This window comes from Pseudochaenichthys georgianus, chromosome 19 (assembly GCF_902827115.2).
Source record: "Pseudochaenichthys georgianus chromosome 19, fPseGeo1.2, whole genome shotgun sequence".
Lineage (NCBI taxonomy): Eukaryota > Metazoa > Chordata > Actinopteri > Perciformes > Channichthyidae > Pseudochaenichthys > Pseudochaenichthys georgianus.
The window spans coordinates 28,264,004-28,291,519 of NC_047521.1; the positions used below are offsets into that span (position 1 = coordinate 28,264,004).

Here is a 27,516-nt window from a genome sequence, read left to right on the forward strand (position 1 = left end):
ATTTACTGCGCACGTTTTTCGTTTTAATACAACTAGAATACAATTTTCAATAAACATTATCTTCCTTATTTGTTATACTAGCTTTTACTTTAACATTATTCTAGAATATTCGTGTTTTTGTTTGTTTGTGAAATTAGCCAACTACTCTTAACGTATATCACGTCTACTCCGGTCTACTCTTGGAAAAATACGATATGGGTTTTTAATATGTATATATATTTAACATATCTATCCTGCTCACTATCTGTATATATGTACATCCTACCAGATCTTACAGGGTGTCCGCGGGGGTCTTAAAAAGTATTAAAAGTTGATACATCAATTTAGCGAAAATGAAGGCTATTAAAAAGTATTAAACGGCATTTTCCAAGGTATTACATTTTGTAGCTTGTCACACAGGATTCCTGCATATACCCTGTCCTAGTTTACCTCACATTATTTGTGTTAACTTCCCTGTCATAAAGTAAAGTGCTATAAGAATCACTACACACATATTTATTTGTGTGTATAAATGCTTTTGTTTTATCAAATATTTTCTTTCTTTCTTTTATTTATTTCTTATTTTAATTGTATGTATTTATTGTATTGATACATTTTATTTATGTTATCCACTGTAGTCCAGCAGATGGCAGTAGGGCTCCAAATCAACGGCAAAAACCATCTGCGCATGCGTACTCCGGCACACTGGTTAGAAAACAATGGAGTCAGATGTACACACCAGACTGTCTTAAATAACGGAAGCAATAAGCACTTTTATACACCAGTATTATAAAATAAGAGCGGAGGTTAACCCAGGAAACTGTGACACCGTCTACAAATGATTAAACTTTAAAGAAATACTGCTTAATATTGAAATAGTGCTGAGTAACCGAGTTCCCCTGCTGTGTCTGATTGTCCTCTGAAGTCCTTCTGCGTCTTTGTCTGTGAAATAAGAGTCAAAGGTGAGTACAAATCTTAAAATATAAGCTTTAATGTTCCGATTATCTATTAGGAATACATGTTGTAAAGATATGAGGTCGTATGGGCTCCTTCAGGGGCTGGCTAATCTTGTGGTAAGATATATTATAGCATTGACTGTGTTACATATTTCTAATTCATCTGGGTTAGGAATCAACTTTAATATTATTATGTATTACGAGCTGTCTATTTAGCTACGGAAGATACGAGCTGTCTATTTAGCTACGGGAGATACGAGCTGTCTATTTAGCTACGGGAGATACGAGCTATCTATTTAGCTATGGAAGATACGAGCTCTCTATTTAGCTACGGGAGATACGAGCTGTCTATTTAGCTACGGGAGATACGAGCTGTCTATTTAGCTATGGAAGATACGAGCTGTCTATTTAGCTATGGAAGATACGAGCTGTCTATTTAGCTACGGAAATACGAGCTGTTTATTTAGCTACGGAAGATACGAGCTGTTTAATTATCTACGGAAGAGGATTAGGGCCATATGAGATAGAATTTATTGGGATGTGACCGGATGTGACCAAAGGGAAAATACCTTTGAATTTCTGAGAAAAATATCTGATCTGTTTTTTTTATTATATTATTACAGTTATATATATATATATATTTGTAATTAAAGGTCCCATGACATGCTTTTCTGGTTATCACCCGTCCCCTTGTGTGTTATGAAGGTTTTTCTGCATGTGAACAGTCTGCAGAGTCACAAACCCTCAAAGTACACCCTGTAGGGCAGGGGTGTCAAACTCAATTCATCGCGGGCCACATCAGCATTATGGTTGCACTCAAAGGGCCGGTTTGTAACTTTAAGACTATATAAAAATACATATATAAATATATCATATATATAAAATAATGTATTATATTACATCATTGCCTCTGCATTGGATTATCATCGGATAGGGTAATAACTTCATAATTAACTACGTCTGAAAGCAGAAGTATAGGGCAAGTCTCTTCAGTGCGTATGTCCCAAAATGATTTAAAAAGAAAAGCCAAATTCTGGAGAAAAATAAACAGAAGTGACATTTTGAAACAAAAATCTAATTCTGAGAAAAAGGAATTCTATGAAAAAATGCATATTTTGAAGAAAAAAGGCAAATTCTGAGAAAAAAGTCATATTTGAGATGCATTGTGGGACATGTAGTTTATGGGCAATGTGCTTCTGTACCATGTAACCGTATAATAAACATATTATATTCTTTGCAAACTCTTGTGGGGCCACATAAAATGAAGTCGCGGGCCGAATGTGGCCCCCGGGCCTTGAGTTTGACACCCATGCTGTAGGGAGTACAACTCTAACACAGAGAATACCTGTCTGTGCTGCCCCAGAACGCCTCGTTGGACATTTTTCTTTTTCCATTGTTTGCTTCCTGGTCACAGTGAAGTAACGACGACCAAATGGACCAATCCGCGGAGCTCCTCACACACACTCACTCAGCCTTATCTTTTCTTAGGCTGTAGGTCAGGGGTCACCAACTACATTTGTCCAAGGGCCGAAATGTAACCAAGAGACACTATCGCGGGCCAGCGATTTTTATATAGCCCAGAATTTTATAAATAGTATTCAGATTACTTTTGGAATACTTTCTTTTTCCATAACAGATGGGTATGTTTTGGTGCACAGGAGACACTTATTTGACTGTTTTCATGACTTATCAAGAGCACAAACACGACATAAAAAACATCACCCGGACTGCATTCTTTGTCCTGTCTTAAAACCTTTCCTTGGAATATGTTATGCATTGTAAGGTGTCCTTGGTGCTTTGAAAGGCGCCCCTAAATAGAATGAATCATCATTATTATTTATTATCTGAAACGATGTAATAACTTTTAAAACTTTGTCCAGTCACTTGCCCCATGCATTCAGCAGCAGCAGGCCGTTCACTTTGATTTCATCCCGTTATGAAATGTCATCATTTCGACAATAAAGAAATGCTACATAAACGTTATCTTGCACATTTTATCTAACCATCTCCGTTTCTAACTTTCAATATATTTAAAAAGAGATCTCTCTCTCTCCTCTGCGTGCGGGGGCGGGGCCTCACCGACACGCTGCACCTCTCTCGCTCACAGACATGCTGCAGCGCAGTGCAGTGTGCACACAGTTCTGCCGGTAATGAATATTACATTTTGTGAGGAAACTTTTCCACCAATAATTCCAATAAGTATTCCAAAATGTATTCACTTCAGGTTTACGAAAGTAACTGTAATCAGATTACTCGTTTTTCAAATGTAACGCCAGCTGAATACAGTTAGCTTACTTGATGTTTGTATTCTGATTACGTAACGCCGTTATGTATTCCGTTACAACCCAACCCTGCTTCTAGGCTACTGTCCCGCAGCTCCAGCCTCTCTGTTGCACTCTGTCGCAGCGGGGCTACTGCTGTGGTGCGGAGCGCATTAACCAGAGTCTTCACAACGAAGGATCACTTCTTCTTCAGGGGAGGGAAGGTTTCGCAGCACGCAGTCTACTGTCCCGCAGCTGCTGCCTCTCTGTTGGACTCCGGTACTGCACCTTACTCACGTGTAAACAACGCCACAGTCACCCCCGTCGTGCGGGCCGGATGAGAATGTCTGGCGGGCCGGATGTGGTCTGCGGGCCGCCAGTTGGTGGTCACTGCTGTAGGTGTTTCTCAATCTTGAGTACGCTTGCTTGGTAGCACATGTCTTCTGAGTCACTTGCTTCAGAAGCGAGGCAAGAATGCTTCCTGGCATTCGGAAAACGAAGAGTTGAACAGGCTAGCAGGTGTGCGTCAGATGAGAGGCCCCGCCTTACATTTTACGCCACAGATTTGGGGAAATTAGTCCGTGCGCTAAGAATTGTGGGGATTTTAAGACCGCGGAGTCTACACATGTGCAGCCTCGAAATGTCTCGCTACGAAGTACGCCTAACCGGGCTCGGTAGAATTCCAAGTATGCTGGACATTGGAACAGTCCTTCGGCGGCACTCGATGACGTAGTATGCTTGAAATAGTGGCTGTTTCTCAATCTCGAGGATGCTGGCTTGGTAGTCGCGTACTTCCAAGTCTCTTCCTTCAGAAACGAAGAAAGTATGCTTCCAAGCCACGGCTTTGGAAAACGAAGAAGAATGGAACAGGCTAACAACTGTACCGAAAATAAATACCTCACGATGTCTATCTAATTATGAACTTGCTTTTGGTGATAACAAACAAATGTAACAAAGTCACATATTTACCAACACATGTTCTACGCCACTACATACTTACATTTAAATGTGTGCTGCGTCGGTTCAGCCATTCTCCGCAAGGGTTTTTTAAATTGGTCCGTGCGCAAAGCATTGTGGGGATTTTAAGGACGCGAAGTCTACCCATGTGCAGCCTCGAAATGTCCCCCAAACCAAGGACGCGGCCTCGGTGGAATTCCAAGTATGCTGGAGATTGGAACAGTCCTTCGGCGGCACTCGATTACGTAGCATCCTTGAAATATTGGCTTGGAAGCCAGAATCCTCGAGATTGAGAAACGGCCCGTGACTCTGAAGCAGCTTTACTCGACATTGAGAAACACCCAGTGAGTGTGTGTGTGCTCAGGCTGAGTTCAGGGGAGTTTCGCGGTGCCTCGCAGCAACCAGGAAACGACACCAGTGAGCCAGCTCACACTGTCCGCTCCTCGAGGCCCGCAACGTCCCGCCAACACGGCCCCCAGACCCCACGCAGCATTCTCGTCTGTTTGTCATCACTGGAGTCATTTCCTGGTTGCTAACAAACGCCATTGTAAAACATAATCACTGATGTTCTGCTGTAACGGTGGTGGACTCATCAGAACAGAGTGGGCGAGCTGACCAATCAGAGCACAGTGCGCTCACAGGGAGGGGACCAATGGACCAATCCGTGGAGCCGTTACGTTAAGACTTCCACACACACACACACACACACACACACACACACACACACACACACACACACACATACACACACACACACACACATACCATGTATACATTACTTCAGGGGACATTACATTGACTTACATGCATTTCCTGGAGACTTATCCTAACCTTAACCAAGTCTTCACCCTAAAATTAATGATTCCCCTTATGGGGACCTCCAATTTGTCCCCATAAGGGCGACGAGTCCCCACACGTGACTGTGTAAACAGATTTAGGTCCCCACAAGTATAGTAATGCTAGGCCACACACACACACACACACACACACACACACACACACACACACACTCTTTTCTCAGGATTTCTCCTCCCTGAGACGGTGGGAAGTGGCGAGGCTGCGGGTGTGTGTATGTGTTCGGGCTGGGTTTCGCTGTGTCTCGCTGTCGGCCACTGGGCTCACAGGGAGGGGGGAGGAGCTCCAACAAGCCGTGTAGGACACAGAGTGAACACACAGACTATACAGAGATGCTGTGAGAAACCAATGTGAGTTTGGAACATTGAACAATGTGAATCTATTCTAGTAGACTCAACGATGGAGCTATGGTCAGTAGAAATGGCCATGACATGGGACCTTTAATATTTATTATTTCTTTATTGTTTCTTATTGAAATCAGATAATTGAGATGTCCTCATATGTCCCTAATCCTCTTCCTTAAGTATAAAATACAGCACACACCACTTTTTGACATGTTTCTGTATTTTACGTGACGTATTTGAAACATAATTACATCTCTGTGATTGCTTTTTGTCTCTGTTTCTGTTTTACTGCGTATATAATTATTTAAAAGTTAATGACTAGTGTGTGTTCATTTCCCACCATTTATATGGCTGTTGTTCCATGATTAGTGCTCTGCCTGTGATTGGATAACAGTGAGAGGAGGGCGGGGCTTAGAGGCAAAGACATCTCCCAGTAGCAGGACAGTCCTCATGCTTCAGAGGACATGACCAGCGATAGGAAGCTAATAGTGCTTTAATCTTTACATAACGTGCTCTATTCACAGATAACCGCAGAGGAAGATGTCAGAGGTCAACGTACCGAAGCGCAAGGAGAAGTGTGAGAACTGCACCAAACAGGTGAGTTCCTGCATCATATTTAAAGCACATTTTCATACGGAAATGTCAGCGTTCGGCTTGTGTCACTTTAACAGCATATTCTAGCATTAAATACCATGTCTGTTTTGTGTGTACTTGTATTGCTGTGTGTGTGGCCCTATAGTGACTTTATATTTGGATCTGCTTTGTAATCTCAGGAGAAAAGCTGCACAAAATAGTAGTTTGACAGAAAGTGGCTTTGACCGATAAAACAAGACACTAAAGAGATCCCCTGGTGGAGTTTGCGGATATTTAAGAAATAATGAAAACCATAATTAGTTGGAGACTTAGTTTTTGCTCACATATATATCAGCTGATTCTCCTATGCATGCTGAATTTAAAAACTAATGTAATATGTATTGGGAATTTGAAAGCAAATGTATATTCGAATATTCGACCCCCCAAAAAACGGTTATCCGAAATGTACAAAATTGGGTACATTTTTTTTTGTTAACAATTTTAAATACATACAATTTTTAAATACATACAATTTTTAAATACATACATGTTCAAATAAGTGTAGAAACCAAGTCAAATGTGTCAAATGTATTGAACTGGTGATCACAGTTTGACAGCTATAGGCCTACAGCTTTCATGTGTAGAGGCATTCACAATCAGCCCAGCTGGAGAGAAGACCCTCTCAGCTGGAACGGAGGTTGTGGGTATAGCAAGGTATAGCATGTGTATATAGGTTTAATTTGGCAGAGTTTGACCTCTACACCGCACTCACTAACCTGGTCGAAATATTTCCACACTCCTTTTTGACGCCATGTCTGTTGTGTAGGACTCTTCTTAGAGTGTAAATAATTACCGGACTATGACTGGTAAAATATGTGGAATACCGGCAAAACTAAATCTCTCCAGTCAAAATGTCTCTGTACTTTGCCGCCACACACGGTTGCCAAGCAGCACTTATTGTTGTTTAGGCTGGCCATGTGTCGCGAGTGTTGACAGGGGGCGGGGGAGCACGCTCATGAACTAATTTCGAATATTCGATTAATCGTTCCCATCCCTAATATATATCAGTTGATTCTCCTATGCATGCTGAATTTAAAAACTAATGTAATATGTATCAATGTTTCACACAGTGCAACAAGAAGCAGAGTGAAGATGGCGCCGACTCACACCTGGAGAAAGAGGAAGTCAATGGACAGGTAATGCAAAATAAATCCTCCCGCGATGTTCCTACACTCAAGTTTTTAAACAACGCGGTACATGTGTGTCAAAGCATTTATTCAGACTGGCTCGATACCACTTTTTAATATCCCAGCCTTGAGTATCTGCTCAAACCTGATGCTGTGTTTTCTCTTCTCTTAAACCACTAAGCTTCTTTAATCACACATTTGTATGGATGCACTTCGCTTGTTGGGTCCTCTTAGTCTCCGTTGACTTACATTTCTTTAGACATTGTATCTGAGTTATAGTGTTTTTAAGGACTTGTGAGCCCCTCTTCGGTAAACACGAGCTCAAGCTTCACGGCGCAGAAACTCTCACACATCCGTCAGATTCCTAGCATTCACCAAGCATGGGAAGAGAGATGGCATCAAGTTGCATTATGGGAAGTGTAGAGGACTCTTTAAAGTAGAGACACTACATACTGATATACACCTGAACATCAGCAGGAGAGGACTCTTTAAAGTAGAGACACCACATACTGATATACACCTGAACATCAGCAGGAGAGGACTCTTTAAAGTAGAGACACTACATACTGATATACACCTGAACATCAGCAGGAGAGGACTCTTTAAAGTAGAGATACTACATACTGATATACACCTGAACATCAGCAGGAGAGCACTCTTTAAAGTAGAGACACTACATACTGATATACACCTGAACATCAGCAGGAGAGGACTCTTTAAAGTGGAGACACTACATACTGATATACACCCTGAACATCAGCAGGAGAGGACTCTTTAAAGTAGAGACACTACATACTGATATACACCTGAACATCAGCAGGAGAGGACTCTTTAAAGTGGAGACACTACATACTGATATACACCTGAACATCAGCAGGAGAGGACTCTTTAAAGTAGAGACACTACATACTGATATACACCTGAACATCAGCAGGAGAGGACTCTTTAAAGTAGAGACACTACATACTGATATACACCTGAACATCAGCAGGAGAGGACTCTTTAAAGTGGAGGACACTACATACTGATATACACCTGAACATCAGCAGGAGAGGACTCTTTAAAGTAGAGACACTACATACTGATATACACCTGAACATCAGCAGGAGAGGACTCTTTAAAGTAGAGACACTACATACTGATATACACCTGAACATCAGCAGGAGAGGACTCTTTAAAGTAGAGACACTACATACTGATATACACCTGAACATCAGCAGGAGAGGACTCTTTAAAGTAGAGACACTACATACTGATATACACCTGAACATCAGCAGGAGAGGACTCTTTAAGTAGAGACACTACATACTGATATACACCTGAACATCAGCAGGAGAGGACTCTTTAAAGTAGAGACACTACATATTGATATACACCTGAACATCAGCAGGAGAGGACTCTTTAAAGTAGAGACACTACATACTGATATACACCTGAGAATGAGCAGGAGAGGACTCTTTAAAGTAGAGACACTACATACTGATATACACCTGAACATCAGCAGGAGAGGACTCTTTAAAGTAGAGACACTACATACTGATATACACCTGAGAATGAGCAGGAGAGGACTCGTTAAAGTAGAGACACTACATACTGATATGCACCTGAACATCAGCAGGAGAGGACTCTTTAAAGTAGAGACACTACATACTGATATACACCTGAACATCAGCAGGAGAGGACTCTTTAAAGTAGAGACACTACATACTGATATACACCTGAGAATGAGCAGGAGAGGACTCTTTAAAGTAGAGACACTACATACTGATATATGTTAGGGAAATTATTATCCTAGACTCCTAGATATGACGTACAGGACCAACCCTGACGTCTGTTTATCTCCTTTAAGGAGATAGGCTGCTTGAGCCATAATGTTATTGTTCCCATTCTGTGACCGGGCAACACACGGTCACAGCTGGTCTGTTGTTGTGGGTGCACTGGGACACTTCCTTCTTTGTTGTTTGTGGACTCCAAGGTATGACATCTTCGAGGCCATAAGTGATGGACGCAAGTAACTCAGTGTGCCCAACTGCCTAAAGCTATCTTATCAAAACATGTTGATTACTCTGTGAAACCAGTTAAATGGGCTAACGAGAGAGAGGCGCTCCAGAATTGACGTGGCAACCACCCGTGCAGTCTCACCGTGACTGCTGTGACTTGTGATGTGAATGCTCCGGCCTTAACTCCAAATAAACCTCCAGTGTTTGACATCGAAGCTCCTGCTCCACCGTGTCTCCTTCCTGAGTCGGTGACTCCCACTGCATTGCTGCACAGAAGTTTCCCTTACAATATACACCTGAACATCAGCAGGAGAGGACTCTTTAAAGTAGAGACACTACATGCTGATATACACCTGAACATCAGGCAGGAGAGGACTCTTTAAAGTAGAGACACTACATACTGATATACACCTGAACATCAGCAGGAGAGGACTCTTTAAAGTAGAGACACTACATACTGATATACACCTGAACATCAGCAGGAGAGGACTCTTTAAAGTAGAGACACTACATACTGATATACACCTGAACATTAGCAGGAGAGGACTCTTTAAAAAGTCTGTGTAGTAAGAACAACACCAAAGTGCTCTGTTTTCCCAAGGATGTGGTCTCTGACTTGGCTGAGAAGATCCTGCATATTGGGGCTGAACATCCGACTGTGAAGAATGTGGTACTACATATTGGAACAGATGATGTTGAGAAACAAGAGTCAGAAGTGCTGAAAGAAGACTTTAAATGTCTGTTGGAAACTGCCAGCTCTCTAAATGCAGAGGTGTTCATCAGTGGGCCTCTACCGCCAGGCAGAAGAGGAGTGGAGAGACTCAGCAGACTGTGTGCACTGAACACCTGGCTTTCACCTGCCTGTACTGACCATTCTGTCCATTTTATTGACAATTTTAACTTTTTCTGGGACCGCAGACATCTTTTCAAGGCAAATGGAGTTTGCCTGAACAAGTCAGGAGTGAAATTGTTTATCTCTAACATATTCAACTGCCTGCGTCATCAATCTGTTCCCTCTGCCAAGGACAAGCGGCAAGAGGGAATCAAAACAGGAGAAAGACACAACACATCGCACAGACAACCCTGAAGAAGTATCACTGCCCCGCCTGAGGAATGTTCTATTATGGGAGACCTATGAGACACACGGAGGAGTCCCACCGCCCGTCACCCCCCCCCCCCTGGCAACGCCTTCGAGGATACTCCCGTTCACCCTTCACCCTCGCCCTCCCCCCTGGAGTTCAATGACCGCATGAAGGCGACACGCAGGGTTGGCAGCATGTCCTTTACCCCCGCCCCTCAACGACGCCCTCCAAAATCACCAAAGCACCATCTCCCCCGGCTTCATCACCATGCCTACCACAATCATCCAAACCAAAACAATACAAGGAAGATGGAAGCAGATTTCCAAACCCCCCTTCCTACAGTGTAGCCCTCACCCTGCCCTCCTATGATGAGAGGAGCAGGGTGGTCCCTCCCCTTCAAAGCCTGATAGGGATGTGTGTGTACAAAACGCTGCAAACTGATATCTGCTGGGTCCAGGCTCAAGGGCGTATGGCACTCTCAACTCTTTCCACGACATGCCGGGGCCCTGCCTGCCAGGAGCTTTGCCGATATCTGTGTTGATAGGTAATAGATTAAGAGCGGTGAATCATCTTAGAAACAGGAAGCGCCCAAACTGATTTTATCACTGAGCACAATCTCGATTTTATGTTTTTAACAGAAACTTGGATTGAACAAAATAACAGTGCAGCTGTTCTTATCGAATCAACCCCTCCCAACGTTAGTTTTATGAGTCAGGAAAGAATGCATAAGAGAGGAGGTGGAGTTGCTATTCTGTTCAATGATTCCCTTCAATGCAGGAAGACATCGTATGGAAACTTTGATTCTTTTGAATATGTGGCCCTTCAGCTGAAATGCTCCTCTCGAGCTCTGTTCCTAAATATCTATAGACCACCCAAATACTGTGCAAGCTTTTTTGATGATTTTACCGAACTGCTGTCTATAGTGTGTATTGACTTTGACCGTCTAGTCATTGTTGGTGATTTTAACATCCATGTTGACAACCCCCAGGACAGAGGGGCTAAAGAACTGTTTTGTGTTCTTGATAGCTATGGACTGACTCAGCATGTGACGGAGCCCACGCACAATAAGGGGCACACTCTGGACTTAATTATCTCAAAGGGTCTGAATATCTCTAAGGTTGTGGTGACTGATGTTGCGCTCTCTGATCATTCCTGTGTTTTCTTTGAGAGCTCTATTTCTGTTCACACAAGTGTTCAAAAAGAGGTAACCACAAAGCGATATTTAACTGAAAATACTAGGGAAATGTTTACTCAGAATATTTCTTCCACACTTGCCCCTGCTAACATCTCAGTAGATGAGCTAGTAGATCATTTTAATTCAAACATTAAAAATGTTATAGATGCCATTGCTCCAACTAAGGTAAAGGAAGTGACTGGGAAGAAAATATTTCCATGGAGAAAGGCCATGACCGTGAAAACAGAAAAAAGAGAATGTCGAAAAGCTGAACGCAGGTGGCGAAAAACAAATCTCCAGGTTCACTTTGACATTTATAAAGAGAGACTTGGCCTTTATAATTTGGAATTGAAAAACGCACGACAGTCGTTCTTCTCTGACATCATTACCAAAAACCACGCACGTGCCTTGTTTGCTACCGTCGACAGACTAACTAACCCCCCAGTGTCAGTAGCCTCTGAATCTCTATCCACCAGGGCGTGCAATGATTTTGCCTTCTTCACTGACAACATTCAGAACATCAGACCAGCAGTCAGTGCCTCTGCATCAGGAACAGCAAATGTGTTGTCTCTGTGTCCAACTAACATCTATTCAGACACCATGACACAATTCCATCAGATTAATGATAAAAACCTAGAGGACATTATTCAACTTCTGAAGTCCTCCTCCTGCTGCCTTGATATTATTCCAACAGGATTTTTCAAAGATGTTTTTTCGTTGCATGGCCTCAGATCTACTTCATATAGTAAACAAATCTCTTCACTCAGGTATTTTTCCACAGGCCCTGAAAACTGCAGTCATTAAACCGCTCTTAAAAAAGAATAATCTAGATGCTTCAGTAATGAACAATTACAGGCCCATATCAAACCTGCCATTTCTAGGTAAGATCATTGAAAAAGTTGTTTTCAACAGTTGAGTAATTTCTTGCATTTAAATAACTGTTTCGATGTGTTCCAGTCAGGCTTTCCTCCAAACCACAGCACTGAGACTGCTCTTGTAAAGGTCTTCAATGACATCCACTTAAACACAGACAGTGGCAGAACTTCAGTGTTAGTATTATTAGATCTCAGTGCTGCGTTTGACACTGTTGACCACAACATATTCCCAGACCGACTGGAAAACTGGGTGGGACTTTCGGAAACAGTTCTAAATTGGTTTGAATCCTACTTAAAGGATAGAAACAACTTTGTTTCTATAGGTAAATACACATCTGAGTTGACAAATATGACATGTGGGGTTCCTCAAGGCTCCATCTTGGGGCCTCTTCTCTTTAACGTCTACATGCTACCACTGGCTCAGATAATGAAGAACAACAAAATAAGTTACCATAGCTATGCGGATGACACACAAATGTACCTAACAATTTCACCAGGAGACTATGCTCCAATTCAAACACTGAGTAAGTGCATTGAACAAATCAATGACTGGATGTGTCAGAACTTTCTCCAATTAAACAAAGATAAAACTGAGGTAATGGTTTTTGGAGCCAAGGCAGAACATTTAAAAGTTAGCGCTGAGCTTCAGTCTGCAATGTTCAAACCAACAGATAAAGCCAGAAATCTAGGTGTAGTCATGGACTCTGAGCTGAGTTTCAACAGTCACATTAAAACAGTTACTAAATCAGCCTACTATCACCTAAAGAACATATCTAGGATTAAAAGACTAATGTCACAGCAGGATTTGGAAAAAACTTGTCCATGCTTTTATCTTCAGTAGACTCGACTACTGCAATGGTGTCTTCACAGGTCTCACTAAAACATCTATTAGGAAGCTGCAGCTGATTCAGAACGCCGCTGCTCGAGTCCTCACAGACACTAAGAAAGTGGATCACATCACTCCTGCTCTGAAGTCTTCACACTGGCTTCCTGTGTGGCAAAGAATAGATTTCTAAATACTGCTGCTGGTTTATAAAGCACTGAATGGTTTGGGCCCAAAATACATTTCTGACCTCCTGCTAAATGATGAAGCATCCAGATCTCTCAGGTCTTCAGGGACTGGTCAGCTTTCTGTCCCCAGAGACAGAACTAAACATGGAGAAGCAGCGTTCAGTTATTATGCTCCAAGTATCTGGAACAAACTCCCAGAAACCTGCAGGTCCGCTGCAACTCTGACTACTTTTAAATCCAGGCTGAAGACTTTTCTTTTTGCCGCTGCTTTTAATTGAACTATTCATATCTTAGACTGCACTGTAACTTTTATCCATGTACTTTTTCTTTTAATGTTTATTTTATTAGCTTTTATTTGTAATGATTTTAAATGCCATTTTCTTAATGTCTTTCATTTTTTGTAAAGCACTTTGAATTGCCTTGTGTTGAAAGGTGCTATATAAATAAACTTGCCTTGCCTTTAAAGTAGAGACACTACATACTGATATACACCTGAACATCAGCAGGAGAGGACTCTTTAAAGTAGAGACACTACATACTGATATACACCTGAACATCAGCAGGAGAGGACTCTTTAAAGTAGAGACACTACATACTGATATACACCTGAACATCAGCAGGAGAGGACTCTTTAAAGTAGAGACACTACATACTGATATACACCTGAACATCAGCAGGAGAGCACTCTTTAAAGTAGAGACACTACACACTGATACACACCTGAACATCAGCAGGAGAGGACTCTTTAAAGTAGAGACACTACATACTGATATACACCTGAACATCAGCAGGAGAGGACTCTTTAAAGTAGAGACACTACATACTGATATACACCTGAACATCAGCAGGAGAGGACTCTTTAAAGTAGAGACACTACACACTGATCTACACCTGAACATCAGCAGGAGAGGACTCTTTAAAGTAGAGACACTACACACTGATCTACACCTGAACATCAGCAGGAGAGGACTCTTTAAAGTAGAGACACTACACACTGATCTACACCTGAACATCAGCAGGAGAGGACTCTTTAAAGAAGAGACACTACATACTGATATACACCTGAACATCAGCAGGAGAGGACTCTTTAAAGTAGAGACACTACATACTGATATACACCTGAACATCAGCAGGAGAGGACTCTTTAAAGTAGAGACACTACACACTGATCTACACCTGAACATCAGCAGGAGAGGACTCTTTAAAGTAGAGACACTACACACTGATCTACACCTGAACATCAGCAGGAGAGGACTCTTTAAAGTAGAGACACTACACACTGATCTACACCTCTTTTACCCCCCAGTTCCCTGAAGAATCCCCCCTGCTGCTCAGCTCCTGTCTGTCCTGTGACGGCTGTCTGTCGGAGGAGGAGAGTCTGAAGATCTCTCAGCAGAACCTGGAGGAGCTGGAGCGAGTGCTGGCGCTCAACAAGGTATAAACTAATAATAATAACAATAATAAAACAACCTCTGAAATCGGACAACGTCGGGGAGTGTTGCACTTCGAATAACGTCCGAGAAACGGGACAAACGATTTAACTTCAGGGTGAGGACATTTTTATAAACTTTAAAGGTGATGGATTACAATTATTGTTTTTTTTTAATACAACTAGTTTTGTCTTTTGGGAGCATTTCATATTCACAAGAGAAAAATGTGAATGGCTCCAGACCAAATAATGCACACTTAACTGAGAAAGGGAAGGCAATCGAGACCAAATATGTGTATTTGATGCACCTTACCTTTAGTGTTTGTCACTATTTCCTTTATTTCTTTATGTTATACTCTGTGTGTGTGCACCCGTTGATGTCAGTGTGTTGTGTGTATATAATGTTTGATCTATATATATTTTCTTGAAAAAGGGGAGTTTCACACTTTGAAGATTTCCCTCTGCTGTGTGTCCTCGCTCTCAGAAGTGTGACGTGTCGAAGCGGCGCGTCCTGGTCGCCTCGGTGTGTCCGCAGTCTCTGCCTTTCTTCGCTGTGAAGTTCGGAGTGGACATCACGGAGGCAGCGCACAAACTCTGCGGCTTCCTCAAGAGTTTAGGTGAGCACTTAGAATAATTGTTATTTTATTCTTTTTTTTTAATTTGTATTCTTATTTAATTTTGTTCCTTTTTATTATTTTATTTAAAAATTAATTATAATTATTTTTATCATTTTTTTTTTAATTATGTTATTGTTATTGTGATCGTCACTTTTGTGTATGAAAAGTGCTTGATAAATAAAGTTTGATTTCCCTCACCTCTCTTTTATTGTTGTTGTTGTTTGTGTGTCCCTGTAGGTGTGCACTTTGTGTTGGACAGCACTCTGGCTGCAGGCTTCAGTATCTTAGAGAGTCAGAAGGAGTTTGTTCAGAGGTTTCGCCGGAGGAACCAAGACTCTACCGCTCTGCCCATGTTCACCTCCTCCTGCCCGGGTAAACCTCCCTTTCTCCTCCCCGTTTACCCCCCCCTGTCTCCCTGGTTCAGCCAATCAGAGGTGGGAAGTAGTGGAGTACAAATACTTCGTTACTGTACTTAAGCACATCTTTCTGGTACCAGTACTTTACCAGTACTTTACTCCACTACTTAATTTTCTGACGACTTTTTACTTTGACTTCTTACATGTTGAACCCAAATACCTGTACTTTCTACTTCTCACATGTTGAACACAAATACCTGTACTTTCTACTTCTTACATGTTGAACCCAAATACCTGTACTTTCTACTTCTTACACTTTGAACACAAATACCTGTACTTTCTACTTCTTACATGTTGAACACAAATACCTGTACTTTCTACTTCTTACACTTTGAACACAAATACCTGTACTTTCTACTTCTCACATGTTGAACACAAATACCTGTACTTTCTACTTCTCACATGTTGAACACAAATACCTGTACTTTCTACTTCTTACATGTTGAACACAAATACCTGTACTTTCTACTTCTCACATGTTGAACTCAAATACCTGTACTTTCTACTTCTTACATGTTGAACTCAAATACCTGTACTTTCTACTTCTTACATGTTGAACACAAATACCTGTACTTTCTACTTCTTACATGTTGAACTCAAATACCTGTACTTTCTACTTCTCCCATGTTGAACACAAATACCTGTACTTTCTACTTCTTACATGTTGAACACAAATACCTGTACTTTCTACTTCTTACATGTTGAACTCAAATACCTGTACTTTCTACTTCTTACATGTTGAACACAAATACCTGTACTTTCTACTTCTCACATGTTGAACTCAAATACCTGTACTTTCTACTTCTTACATGTTGAACACAAATACCTGTACTTTCTACTTCTCACATGTTGAACACAAATACCTGTACTTTCTACTTCTCACATGTTGAACTCAAATACTTGTACTTTCTACTTCTCTCATGTAGAACTCAAATACCTGTACTTTCTACTTCTTACATGTTGAACACAAATACCTGTACTTTCTACTTCTTACATGTTGAACCCAAATACCTGTACTTTCTACTTCTTACATGTTGAACTCAAATACCTGTACTTTCTACTTCTTACATGTTGAACTCAAATACCTGTACTTTCTACTTCTTACATGTTGAACACAAATACCTGTACTTTCTACTTCTTACATGTTGAACACAAATACCTGTACTTTCTACTTCTTACATGTTGAACACAAATACCTGTACTTTCTACTTCTTACATGTTGAACTCAAATACCTGTACTTTCTACTTCTTACATGTTGAACACAAATACCTTTACTTTCTACTTCTCTCATGTTGAACTCAAATACCTGTACTTTCTACTTCTCACATGTTGAACTCAAATACCTGTACTTTCTACTTCTCTCATGTTGAACTCAAATACCTGTACTTTCTACTTCTTACATGTTGAACACAAATACCTGTACTTTCTACTTCTTACATGTTGAACACAAATACCTGTACTTTCTACTTCTTACATGTTGAACTCAAATACCTGTACTTTCTACTTCTCTCATGTTGAACACAAATACCTGTACTTTCTACTTCTCTCATGTTGAACTCAAATACCTGTACTTTCTACTTCTCACATGTTGAACTCAAATACCTGTACTTTCTACTTCTCTCATGTTGAACTCAAATACCTGTACTTTCTACTTCTTACATGTTGAACACAAATACCTGTACTTTCTACTTCTTACATGTTGAACTCAAATACCTGTACTTTCTACTTCTCACATGTTGAACTCACAGTGTTTCCCACAGATCTGAAATATACTTGGGGGGGTGGTGGTAGCGGGGGGGGGGGGGGGGGGGGGGGATGACGTGCAACAACATTAACCTTTCTGTTGGTCGCTTGTTGGCAGACCCTTCACGCGATGGCAGAGCGAACAGATACAGGCAGGGCCCATAATGATAGCCCTATAGTTTAAATCTACTACCCACACATGAACATATGGAAATGGGTTACTATATGAAAAAAACACTGAAACTTGTTTATTAATTTATGTTTGGTTCATTTATAGTTGTGAGTGTGTCTGTGCTCCTGAACCAGCCTCTCCTGTCTCCCTCCTCTCCCCCTGCTCCTCTCCTCCTCTTTGAGGCAGCAGCAAAGACTAGTTTTCTCTCAACAAGTTTTAAAAGTGTATCTTACCTTTTTTCACCTTAATATGTGTTTACATAACTGGTGACCACACCGTTTGAGACCCACTGAGAACTTAGACTAAGTTAACTATCTAAACACTCAGAGAGTCCTTTACCTCACCTGAGCTGAGCTTATCCCGAGCTTGAATGACACACAGAGACCAATCAAGGGCTTTGATTTATGATCTGTATGACAGTGGCCATGTCGGCAGGCCACATCATGTGGACAGCCAGTCACCCTGTGTGAGGCAGGCCACTTAACAGGCCAGAAGGAGGCAAGATCAGTGCAAGGGAGCGAGGGATCATTGTCCACAAGTTAATCGATCGCAGATGGCGTCGTGGTCACGGAGGAATAAAAAAAAAAGTTATAAAAAAAATTATTACAAAATTATTAAAAAAAAAAAAAACCTAAATGGGTCGCGAAATATACTTGGGCGGCCGCTAATATACCTGGGCGGCCCGCCCAAGTATATTCTATGAGAGGGAAACCCTGCTATAGAGGTCGCACAGGAGAGGGAAACCCCCCAGAAGAATAGGGCCTCTTTGAATTACTGTTTTACAATCATCTTTGGGCTACTTTCTACTTCTCTCATGTTGAACCCAAATACCTGTACTTTCTACTTCTTACATGTTGAACCCAAATACCTGTACTTTCTACTTCTCTCATGTTGAACTCAATACCTGTACTTTCTACTTCTCTCATGTTGAACCCAAATACCTGTACTTTCTACTTCTTACATGTTGAACCCAAATACCTGTACTTTCTACTTCTCTCATGTTGAACTCAAATACCTGTACTTTCTACTTCTCTCATGTTGAACCCAAATACCTGTACTTTCTACTTCTTACATGTTGAACCCAAATACCTGTACTTTCTACTTCTCTCATGTTGAACTCAAATACCTGTACTTTCTACTTCTTACATGTTGAACCCAAATACCTGTACTTTCTACTTCTCACATGTTGAACACAAATACCTGTACTTTCTACTTCTTACATGTTGAACCCAAATACCTGTACTTTCTACTTCTTACATGTTGAACCCAAATACCTGTACTTTCTACTTCTCTCATGTTGAACTCAAATACCTGTACTTTCTACTTCTCACATGTTGAACTCAAATACCTGTACTTTCTACTTCTTACATGTTGAACTCAAATACCTGTACTTTCTACTTCTTACATGTTGAACCCAAATACCTGTACTTTCTACTTCTCACATGTTGAACTCAAATACCTGTACTTTCTACTTCTTACATGTTGAACCCAAATACCTGTACTTTCTACTTCTCACATGTTGAACCCAAATACCTGTACTTTCTACTTCTTACATGTTGAACTCAAATACCTGTACTTTCTACTTCTCACATGTTGAACTCAAATACCTGTACTTTCTACTTCTTACATGTTGAACTCAAATACCTGTACTTTCTACTTCTCTCATGTTGAACACAAATACCTGTACTTTCTACTTCTCACATGTTGAACTCAAATACCTGTACTTTCTACTTCTTACATGTTGAACTCAAATACCTGTACTTTCTACTTCTCTCATGTTGAACTCAAATACCTGTACTTTCTACTTCTCACATGTTGAACACAAATACCTGTACTTTCTACTTCTTACATGTTGAACTCAAATACCTGTACTTTCTACTTCTTACATGTTGAACTCAAATACCTGTACTTTCTACTTCTTACATGTTGAACCCAAATACCTGTACTTTCTACTTCTTACATGTTGAACTCAAATACTTGTACTTTCTACTTCTCTCATTCTCCAAACAGCTGGTTCCTTTAGTCTGAATGTGTGTTGGTGCGTGGTCATTATTCTTCAGAGTCACTGCGTGCCTATTGGTTGGAACACGATCCGTGTATCCATCACTTCCTGGTCTTCTCTAAAGAAGAGGGACCAATGGAAACGTTGTCATGTTGCCGTTGGTCACCATGGAAACATTCATTAGCTAACAATGACATTATTGTTCTGTTGATATAAAGGGAGGTCAGGTACTCTTTAAAGCAGCTGCTAGCTATGGGTACTTTTTACTGAAGTACACTTCAAAGCCTCTTTACTTTGACTTGAGGAAAGAAGTTTAGTCAGTACTTCTACTTTCACCAGAGTATCTTTAAACACGAGTATCTGTACTTCTCCTTGAGGAAAGGAAGTGTGTACTTTAACATCTCTGGAGGTGATGCCCTAATGGTAGAAACCAGAGGATGTATAAATGGCTTGTTGTTGACGAGGGAAACTGGAAACCGGACTTTAGGTCAATGTGAGATTTGTAATGTTTGTTGATTTTGCAATATTGAAACAAAGAGTGGGCGACACACGTATGAGTGACTGAAAACCTTTATTCATTTGACAGGAAAAAGCACATCGACACACAAATAGACTTTGTATTGAGCCAGGGACGTTGACACTGAGTATTAGCAGAACATATACAAACATCTGTTGTTGTTTATTCTGAGGACATGTTACCTAGAAGGACATAACATGTAAGGCATCAGTTTGCACAAAGTACCTTAAAGCAGATGTGTGTCCCGGTAGTTGAGGTTAAACTGAAGAGCTTTCAACCGTAGTGCTTAGTTTTAACAGCTCGTACATTTCGTTTTTTAAATGAGTGAATATTCTCGTATTTTGTTTTGTCTTTCCGCTCCTCGGGTTCCCCAAAATAACCTTTTTAATCTTAGCAGAGCAACAACACTGAACTCAGAGTAGTGTATTACTTAGGGTGGGGAAGTGATCTCTTTTATATCCATGTTTATGTCATACATTTAAACAGGCGCTGATCCAGCAGCAGCTATTATGAAATACCTCAGAGGCCCGAGAAGTGTCCTAGTTTCTTAACTCTGCTGAGCTCGCAGCACGACAGCCCTCGACACGAGGAGGAGTGAATGGTTTTGCAGCTTGGTTTGTAGCCGAGATATCAGTGGGGCTGCCGGGCAGAGATAGAGAAGCTCCCACCACTCCCTTCAGCACAGACATGAACCCAGAGACTGTTTCCAACACATGACTTCCACTCACTCAGAGTGTTGTGTGTAGAGGGTTAAGTGTTAGTTTCACAATGAGTGTTAATCAGAAACGGCTTTATCAACAGGGAGGTTAACACAAACAAGGACTTGTACAAGGTGTTGTGGTGCATACATGAAATAAAACAGAAGACAACTATAAAAACATGAAAAGAAATAGTAAAAATAGCAGTATTTACATTGCATATGGTTAATAATCGTGTGTGTGTGTGTGTGTGTGTGTGTGTGTGTGTGTGTGTGTGTGTGTGTGTGTGTGTGTGTGTGTGTGTGTGTGTGTGTGTGTGTGTGTGTGTGTGTGTGTGTGTGTGTGTGTGTGTGTGTGTGTGTGTGTGTGTGTGTGTGTGTGTGTGTGGTGTGTGTGTGTGTGTGTGTGTGTGTGTGTGTGTGTGTGTGTGTGTGTGTGTGTGTGTGCAGGGTGGATCCGGTACTCGGAGCGTGTTCTGGGCAGTCTGGTGACTCCTCATATCTGCACGGCCAGGTCTCCTCAGCAGATTATGGGATGTCTGGTTAAAGACTTCTTCTCCAAACAGCAGGTGAGCTGAGAGTCGAGGGGCGGGACATCCCTAAACTGTGGACCAATCACAGAGCCGGAAAACACAACATGTTAATAATGAATAAAACAATTAAAAAGCAAACCAGTAAAACTTGGACAATGGGAAATTAACCCAAATCAAAAGCCATATTAAAAAGATAGGCTTTTAAACATTTCAAGCACGTTTGCTGTTCTAAGATCCACGTTCTGGAGACTCCGGGTTTATCGAACATGTTTGTGTGAACCGCTCCGTGCACCAGCTTCCTCCTCATCGTATGCCTCTCATGGCGTGCGTGTCTCTGAGCAGAAGCTGAGTCCAGAGAAGGTGTTTCATGTGTTGGTGGCTCCGTGTTTCGATAAGAAGCTGGAGGCCGTGAGAGAGGAGTTCTACAACGGCCTGCTGGAGAGCCGCGACGTGGACTGCGTCCTCACCTCAGGTACACTCACCTCCATCTCCATAGCAACTAGGAAGTGTGTGTGAACAGACCTGCTGCACCACCACACCCCTCCCTCTGGACCTCACTCCCCCAACCCCTCAGAGACCTGACCTCACCTCCTTCAAAGCACTCACCTCTTCAATCTGGCTTTTAATGTGTGCTTGTTTTTGTATTATTTGACTTTAATTTTAAATATATATTTATTTGTTGTTCCTTCCTTTTCTTTTCCCTTCACTACATCTGTAAAGCGTCTTTGAGCACCTGTAAAAGCGCTAACAAATTAAATCTATTATTATTATTATTATTATTTTTGTTGTTGTAGTAGTTGTACCGGTAGTAGTAGCAGTAGTACTGTAGTTGTAGTATTAGTTATTGTTGTAGTAGTTGTAGTATTAGTTATTGTTGTAGTAGTTGTAGTACCGGTTGTAGTAGTAGTATTAGTAGTACCGGTAGTAGTTGTAGTAGTAGTAGTAGTATTAGTTATTGTTGTAGTAGTTGTAGTACCGGTTGTAGTAGTAGTATTAGTAGTACCGGTAGTAGTTGTTGTAGTAGTAGTAGTATTAGTTATTGTTGTAGTAGTTGTAGTAGTACCGGTAGTAGTTGTTGTAGTAGTTGTAGTATTAGTTATTGTTGTAGTAGTAGTTGTAGTATTAGTTATTGTTGTAGTAGTTGTACCGGTAGTAGTAGCAGTAGTACTGTAGTTGTAGTATTAGTTATTGTTGTAGTAGTATTAGTAGTACCGGTAGTAGTTGTTGTGGTGGTAGTTATTGTTGTAGTAGTAGTTGTAGTATTAGTTATTGTTGTAGTAGTAGTTGTAGTACCGGTTGTAGTAGTAGTAGTAGTTATTGTTGTAGTAGTTGTAGTAGTACCGGTAGTAGTTGTAGTAGTATTAGTAGTACCGGTAGTAGTTGTAGTAGTTGTAGTAGTATTAGTTATTGTTGTAGTAGTAGTTGTAGTACCGGTTGTAGTAGTATTAGTTATTGTTGTAGTAGTTGTAGTAGTACCGGTAGTAGTTGTAGTAGTACCGGTAGTAGTTGTTGTGGTGGTAGTTATTGTTGTAGTAGTAGTTGTAGTATTAGTTATTGTTGTAGTAGTTGTACCGGTAGTAGTAGTAGTATTAGTTATTGTTGTAGTAGTACCGGTAGTAGTTGTAGTAGTATTAGTAGTACCGGTAGTAGTTGTTGTAGTAGTTGTAGTATTAGTTATTGTTGTAGTAGTACCGGTAGTAGTTGTAGTAGTTGTAGTAGTATTAGTAGTACCGGTAGTAGTTGTTGTAGTAGTTGTAGTATTAGTTATTGTTGTAGTAGTTGTAGTAGTACCGGTAGTAGTTGTAGTAGTATTAGTAGTACCGGTAGTAGTTGTTGTAGTAGTAGTAGTATTAGTTATTGTTGTAGTAGTATTAGTAGTACCGGTAGTAGTTGTTGTAGTAGTTGTAGTATTAGTTATTGTTGTAGTAGTATTAGTAGTACCGGTAGTAGTTGTTGTAGTAGTTGTAGTAGTACCGGTAGTAGTTGTAGTAGTATTAGTAGTACCGGTAGTAGTTGTAGTAGTATTAGTAGTACCGGTAGTAGTTGTTGTAGTAGTTGTAGTATTAGTTATTGTTGTAGTAGTTGTAGTAGTACCGGTAGTAGTTGTAGTAGTATTAGTAGTACCGGTAGTAGTTGTTGTAGTAGTTGTAGTATTAGTTATTGTTGTAGTAGTTGTAGTAGTACCGGTAGTAGTTGTTGTAGTAGTTGTAGTATTAGTTATTGTTGTAGTAGTTGTAGTAGTACCGGTAGTAGTTGTAGTAGTATTAGTAGTACCGGTAGTAGTTGTAGTAGTATTAGTAGTGCTAGTAGTCGTTGTAAAAGTGGATATAGTCATTCACACTAACAAAACGCTTATCATTTTGAACTCGTGGTTTATGTTAAATACAGCTTTATTATATGGAGGCTTGGTGTGACTCTGAGACCCCAGCAGCAGTGTGTATGCATTGATTTAATATTTGGTGTCCAGGGGAGATCTATCACCTGATGGAGCAGAGGAAGGTGTCGGTGGAGGAGCTGGACTCACTTCCACTGGACCACGTGTGAGTACTTACACTGGTTATCATGAGTTTACAGGAAGAGAAATCTCAATATTCTGTGCTGTTTCACTAAATCAACCACGTTAAATCTCGTAGAATATTACGAGTATTTCACCACGTCTGTTTTTAGCAGTGTGCAGTATATATATATACATGTATTTAGTATATATAAAATACTGTGCTTGCAGGCTGGGTGAGGCTGGAGACGCGGCGCTGCTGAGGCACGAGGGCCGAGGATCTGAAGGATTCCTGGAGCACATTTTCAAACACGCTGCGAAAGAACTGTTCGGTCTGGAGGTTCAGGAGATCACGTACAAGTCTCTGAGGTGAGGCACACTAGAGAAAAGTAGATCCTTAGATAGGGAGGAAGAGCACCAAGAAGTAGCCTTATATATCAGGATGTGCCAGTGTTTGAGTCTCTAGTCAGGGAAGACCCTCCAACACGAGCGTATAGGTTGCAGTGGTGCGTCAACGACACAGCAGTCTGAGACTCTTCTCTTCCTCGTTGGTCTTCCAGGAACAGGGACTTCCAGGAGGTGACTCTGGAGCGCGACGGGGAAACTTTGCTGCAGTTTGCGGCGGTTTACGGCTTCAGGAACATCCAGACTCTGGTTCACCGCATGAGGAAGGGCCGCGTTCCCTACCAGCTGGTGGAGGTGCTGTCCTGCCCCAGAGGTAACCACACAACCACATACAGGACTTTGCAATTAAAGGGTTATCCCGCCAGATCGAGAATCAAAAACTACCTTTAACGGTCTAGAAAATACTGGTGTCCTTCAGATTAAAGCACATATATACAGCACTTAATGTTTTTTAAGTAAAAAGCTAATGTTGGGCTATAAAGGAACTACAGCACGGTCACATGACTTCACGTCACCACCGCTAAGCTAAAGGCGGCTAATGTTGGGCTATAAAGGAACTACAGCACGGTCACATGACTTCACGTCACCACCGCTAAGCTAAAGGCGGCTAATGATGAGGTTTAGTCGTCTTATTTAGACACTTGTTAGAAACTTTGTTCTGAAAAATGTCAAACTGTGTTTTTAAAGCATCTTTTTATGTCCATTTAAACACACAAACAAACACTTAATCACCCCCTCTTTTGCTGCAGGGTGTCTGAGCGGCCGGGGTCAGGCTGAAAGTAATGGGGGGGGCCGTGTGGATAAAGCTCTGGTGCAGCAGATGGAGGACGCCTACAGCAGCCTGCCGGTCCGCCTGCCCGAGCTGAACCCCGTTCTGCAGACTCTGTACCGGGACTGGCTGCAGGGCCACGACTCGACACACACACACACACTGCTTCACACACACTACAGCAGCCAGACACACACACAACCCCCACACATGCAGTGGTGAGGAGGAGGAGGAAGATGGACCATGTTATCATGAAGAACCGTGTCGGAGCAGGAAGCAGTTCCTCCGTTAGGACACTAGGGGGAGACGTCTGTGTTTAAAAAAACAGGGAGGATTGAACTGTGCCAAAACCTGAGGAGGAAGGAGGGTCCGGAGAACCAGAAAATCCTCTCAGAGAAGATCAATGAGGTGCGGGAGGGAAGAGGGGGAACATTTACAGAGCAATAAACAGCTGAGGCGTTTAGGGCCGGACGATATGGATCACAGCTGAACAATTAGTTGGCATTTAACGCAAAATGCAATTCGGACTAGTTTCATATCCACCTTTCAGGGTGCACAATGTTTGTTAAAGGCAACATATGGGTACAAATGTAATTGTAGTATTGTGGGGCTGCACCATGATACATTTAATATACTTTCCAACCTCAAAAATGACCTCTCCGCAATTGCAGTATCAGTCAAATGGTGCGGCTTTGAAATGTTAAATTATATCAAATATCACTATTCTTTTTTGACCAAATAGCGAGAGACAGCAAGCGCATTTCGTGGCATCTGCAGGCAGTGGCAAGTCCTTCCGGCATGTGCCACAGAGGCCGCTACTCTGTGGTAGCTGTGGCAAGTCCTTCCGGCATATGCCACAGATGCCACAACTTGCCGAGGCATCTGCCGCTGCTCAACGGGAGTTGCCACAAGATGCCAGAGTAAGAGAAGGTGTACGGTAGCTGCCACTCGCCTTCCGTGGCAAATGCAGCTATTTAGACCCGTATTTATCGTGTAAAATGTCGCTGTTTAGGCATGACTTTATCGAACTGATCTGTACACAGGACTGATGTGCGATCTCTGTCTTTCAAAAAGATTATACATTATCATTTCTATTCAATTTTACTTGGAGCATGGTTTGCTAAAATAAACAAACGTGCTATATCTATGATGAAATATTGGCGAGTGAGGATTGCAACGCCCTTGGCAATTGTCGCTGGTGTTATTAGACTTGGCTACAGACTTAGGGCAGAAGCCACTGCTAGTGAGATGCTAGTAAGGATTACTTTATAAATTAGGCAAAGGACTTATATTTGCCCCATGCCTCCAGCAGCAGCAGGCCATTCAATTTGATTTGATCCCGTTATGAAATGTCATCATTTCGATAAAGAAATGCTACATAAACGTTATCTTGCACGTTTTATCGAACCATCTCCGTTTCTAACTTTCAATATATTTAAAAAGAGATCTCTCTCTCATCTGCGTGCGGGGGCGGGGCCTCACAGACATGCTGCTGCGCTGTGCACACTCTTATTATACATCCATGTGTGCACACAGTTCTGCCGCTAATGAATATTAGGATACATTTTGTGAGGAAACTTTTCCACCAATAATTCCAATAAGTATTCCAAAATGTATTCACTTCAGGTTTACGAAAGTAACTGTATTCGGATTAGTTGTTTATCAAATGTAACGCGAGCTGAATACAGTTAGGCTACTTGGTTTGTGTATTCTGATTACGGAACGCCGTTACAACCCAACCTGTGCACAGATCATCAGTCCTGTGTACAGATCAGTTCGATAAAGTCATGCCTAAACAGCGACATTTTACACGATAAATACGGGTCTAAATAGCAGCATTTGCCACGGAAGGCGAGTGGCAGCTACCGTAAAGCTTCTCTTACTCTGGCATCTTGTGGCAACTCCCGTTGAGCAGCGGCAGATGCCTCGGCAAGTAGCGGCCTCTGTGGCAGATGCCGGAAGGACTTGCCACTGCCTGCAGATGCCACGAAATGAGCCAGGCCCAACTGCAAATAGCTCGATGCCAGAATATAAAAATGTTTACACAATTAGATTAAAGCAAAAACATCAATCATGTGGATAAAATGACTTTAAAGAAAATAAACAAATGACTGTAAAGTAAACAAGAGACGTGTTATTTTAAATGACAGAATATGGATCTATATTGCCCGGCCCACAAAGGATGGATGCTGAATGTTCATTTTTGAGTATTTCACATCCAAGTATTCCGGTGTAAATCATGTTGCTGCTCCTCGCTGAAAGATAATAACTATGCAACAGATGCTCATCTCACCGTCTCTCAGACATCCGTCCAGACAGAATAAGAGGCGTTATAGTTGTTGTGAAATGGACTCCATTCTCATTTTCATTCCACAAACGGGTGTTTTTTTAAGTTATTTGTTTCTGTGTTTTGTCCTTTTTTGTTTTACAGAGATCAAACGTGTAAAGCACTAAAGTGTTCTGACAA

General features: G+C 41.4%; 1 protein-coding gene across 3 annotated transcripts; it reads left to right on the forward strand.

The window, feature by feature from the left end:
* The first annotated feature begins 678 nt into the window (after positions 1-678).
* narf (nuclear prelamin A recognition factor) lies at positions 679-25,947 on the forward strand. Of its 3 annotated transcripts, none has more exons than XM_034107185.2 (12): positions 679-941; positions 5,877-5,949; positions 7,056-7,121; positions 14,561-14,689; positions 15,168-15,300; positions 15,538-15,672; positions 21,299-21,417; positions 21,724-21,853; positions 23,849-23,921; positions 24,107-24,244; positions 24,436-24,593; positions 25,030-25,947. In XM_034107185.2, exons 2-12 carry the CDS (start codon positions 5,893-5,895, stop codon positions 25,269-25,271), a joined length of 1,380 nt encoding a protein of 459 aa, XP_033963076.1. In that variant the 5' UTR covers positions 679-941; positions 5,877-5,892; the 3' UTR covers positions 25,272-25,947. The 3 variants fall into 3 exon arrangements, with proteins under 3 accessions (XP_033963076.1, XP_033963077.1, XP_071062868.1); XM_034107186.2 differs by lacking the exon at positions 679-941 and adding an exon at positions 992-1,052; XM_071206767.1 differs by lacking the exon at positions 679-941 and adding an exon at positions 5,400-5,418.
* Positions 25,948-27,516: the final 1,569 nt, after the last annotated feature.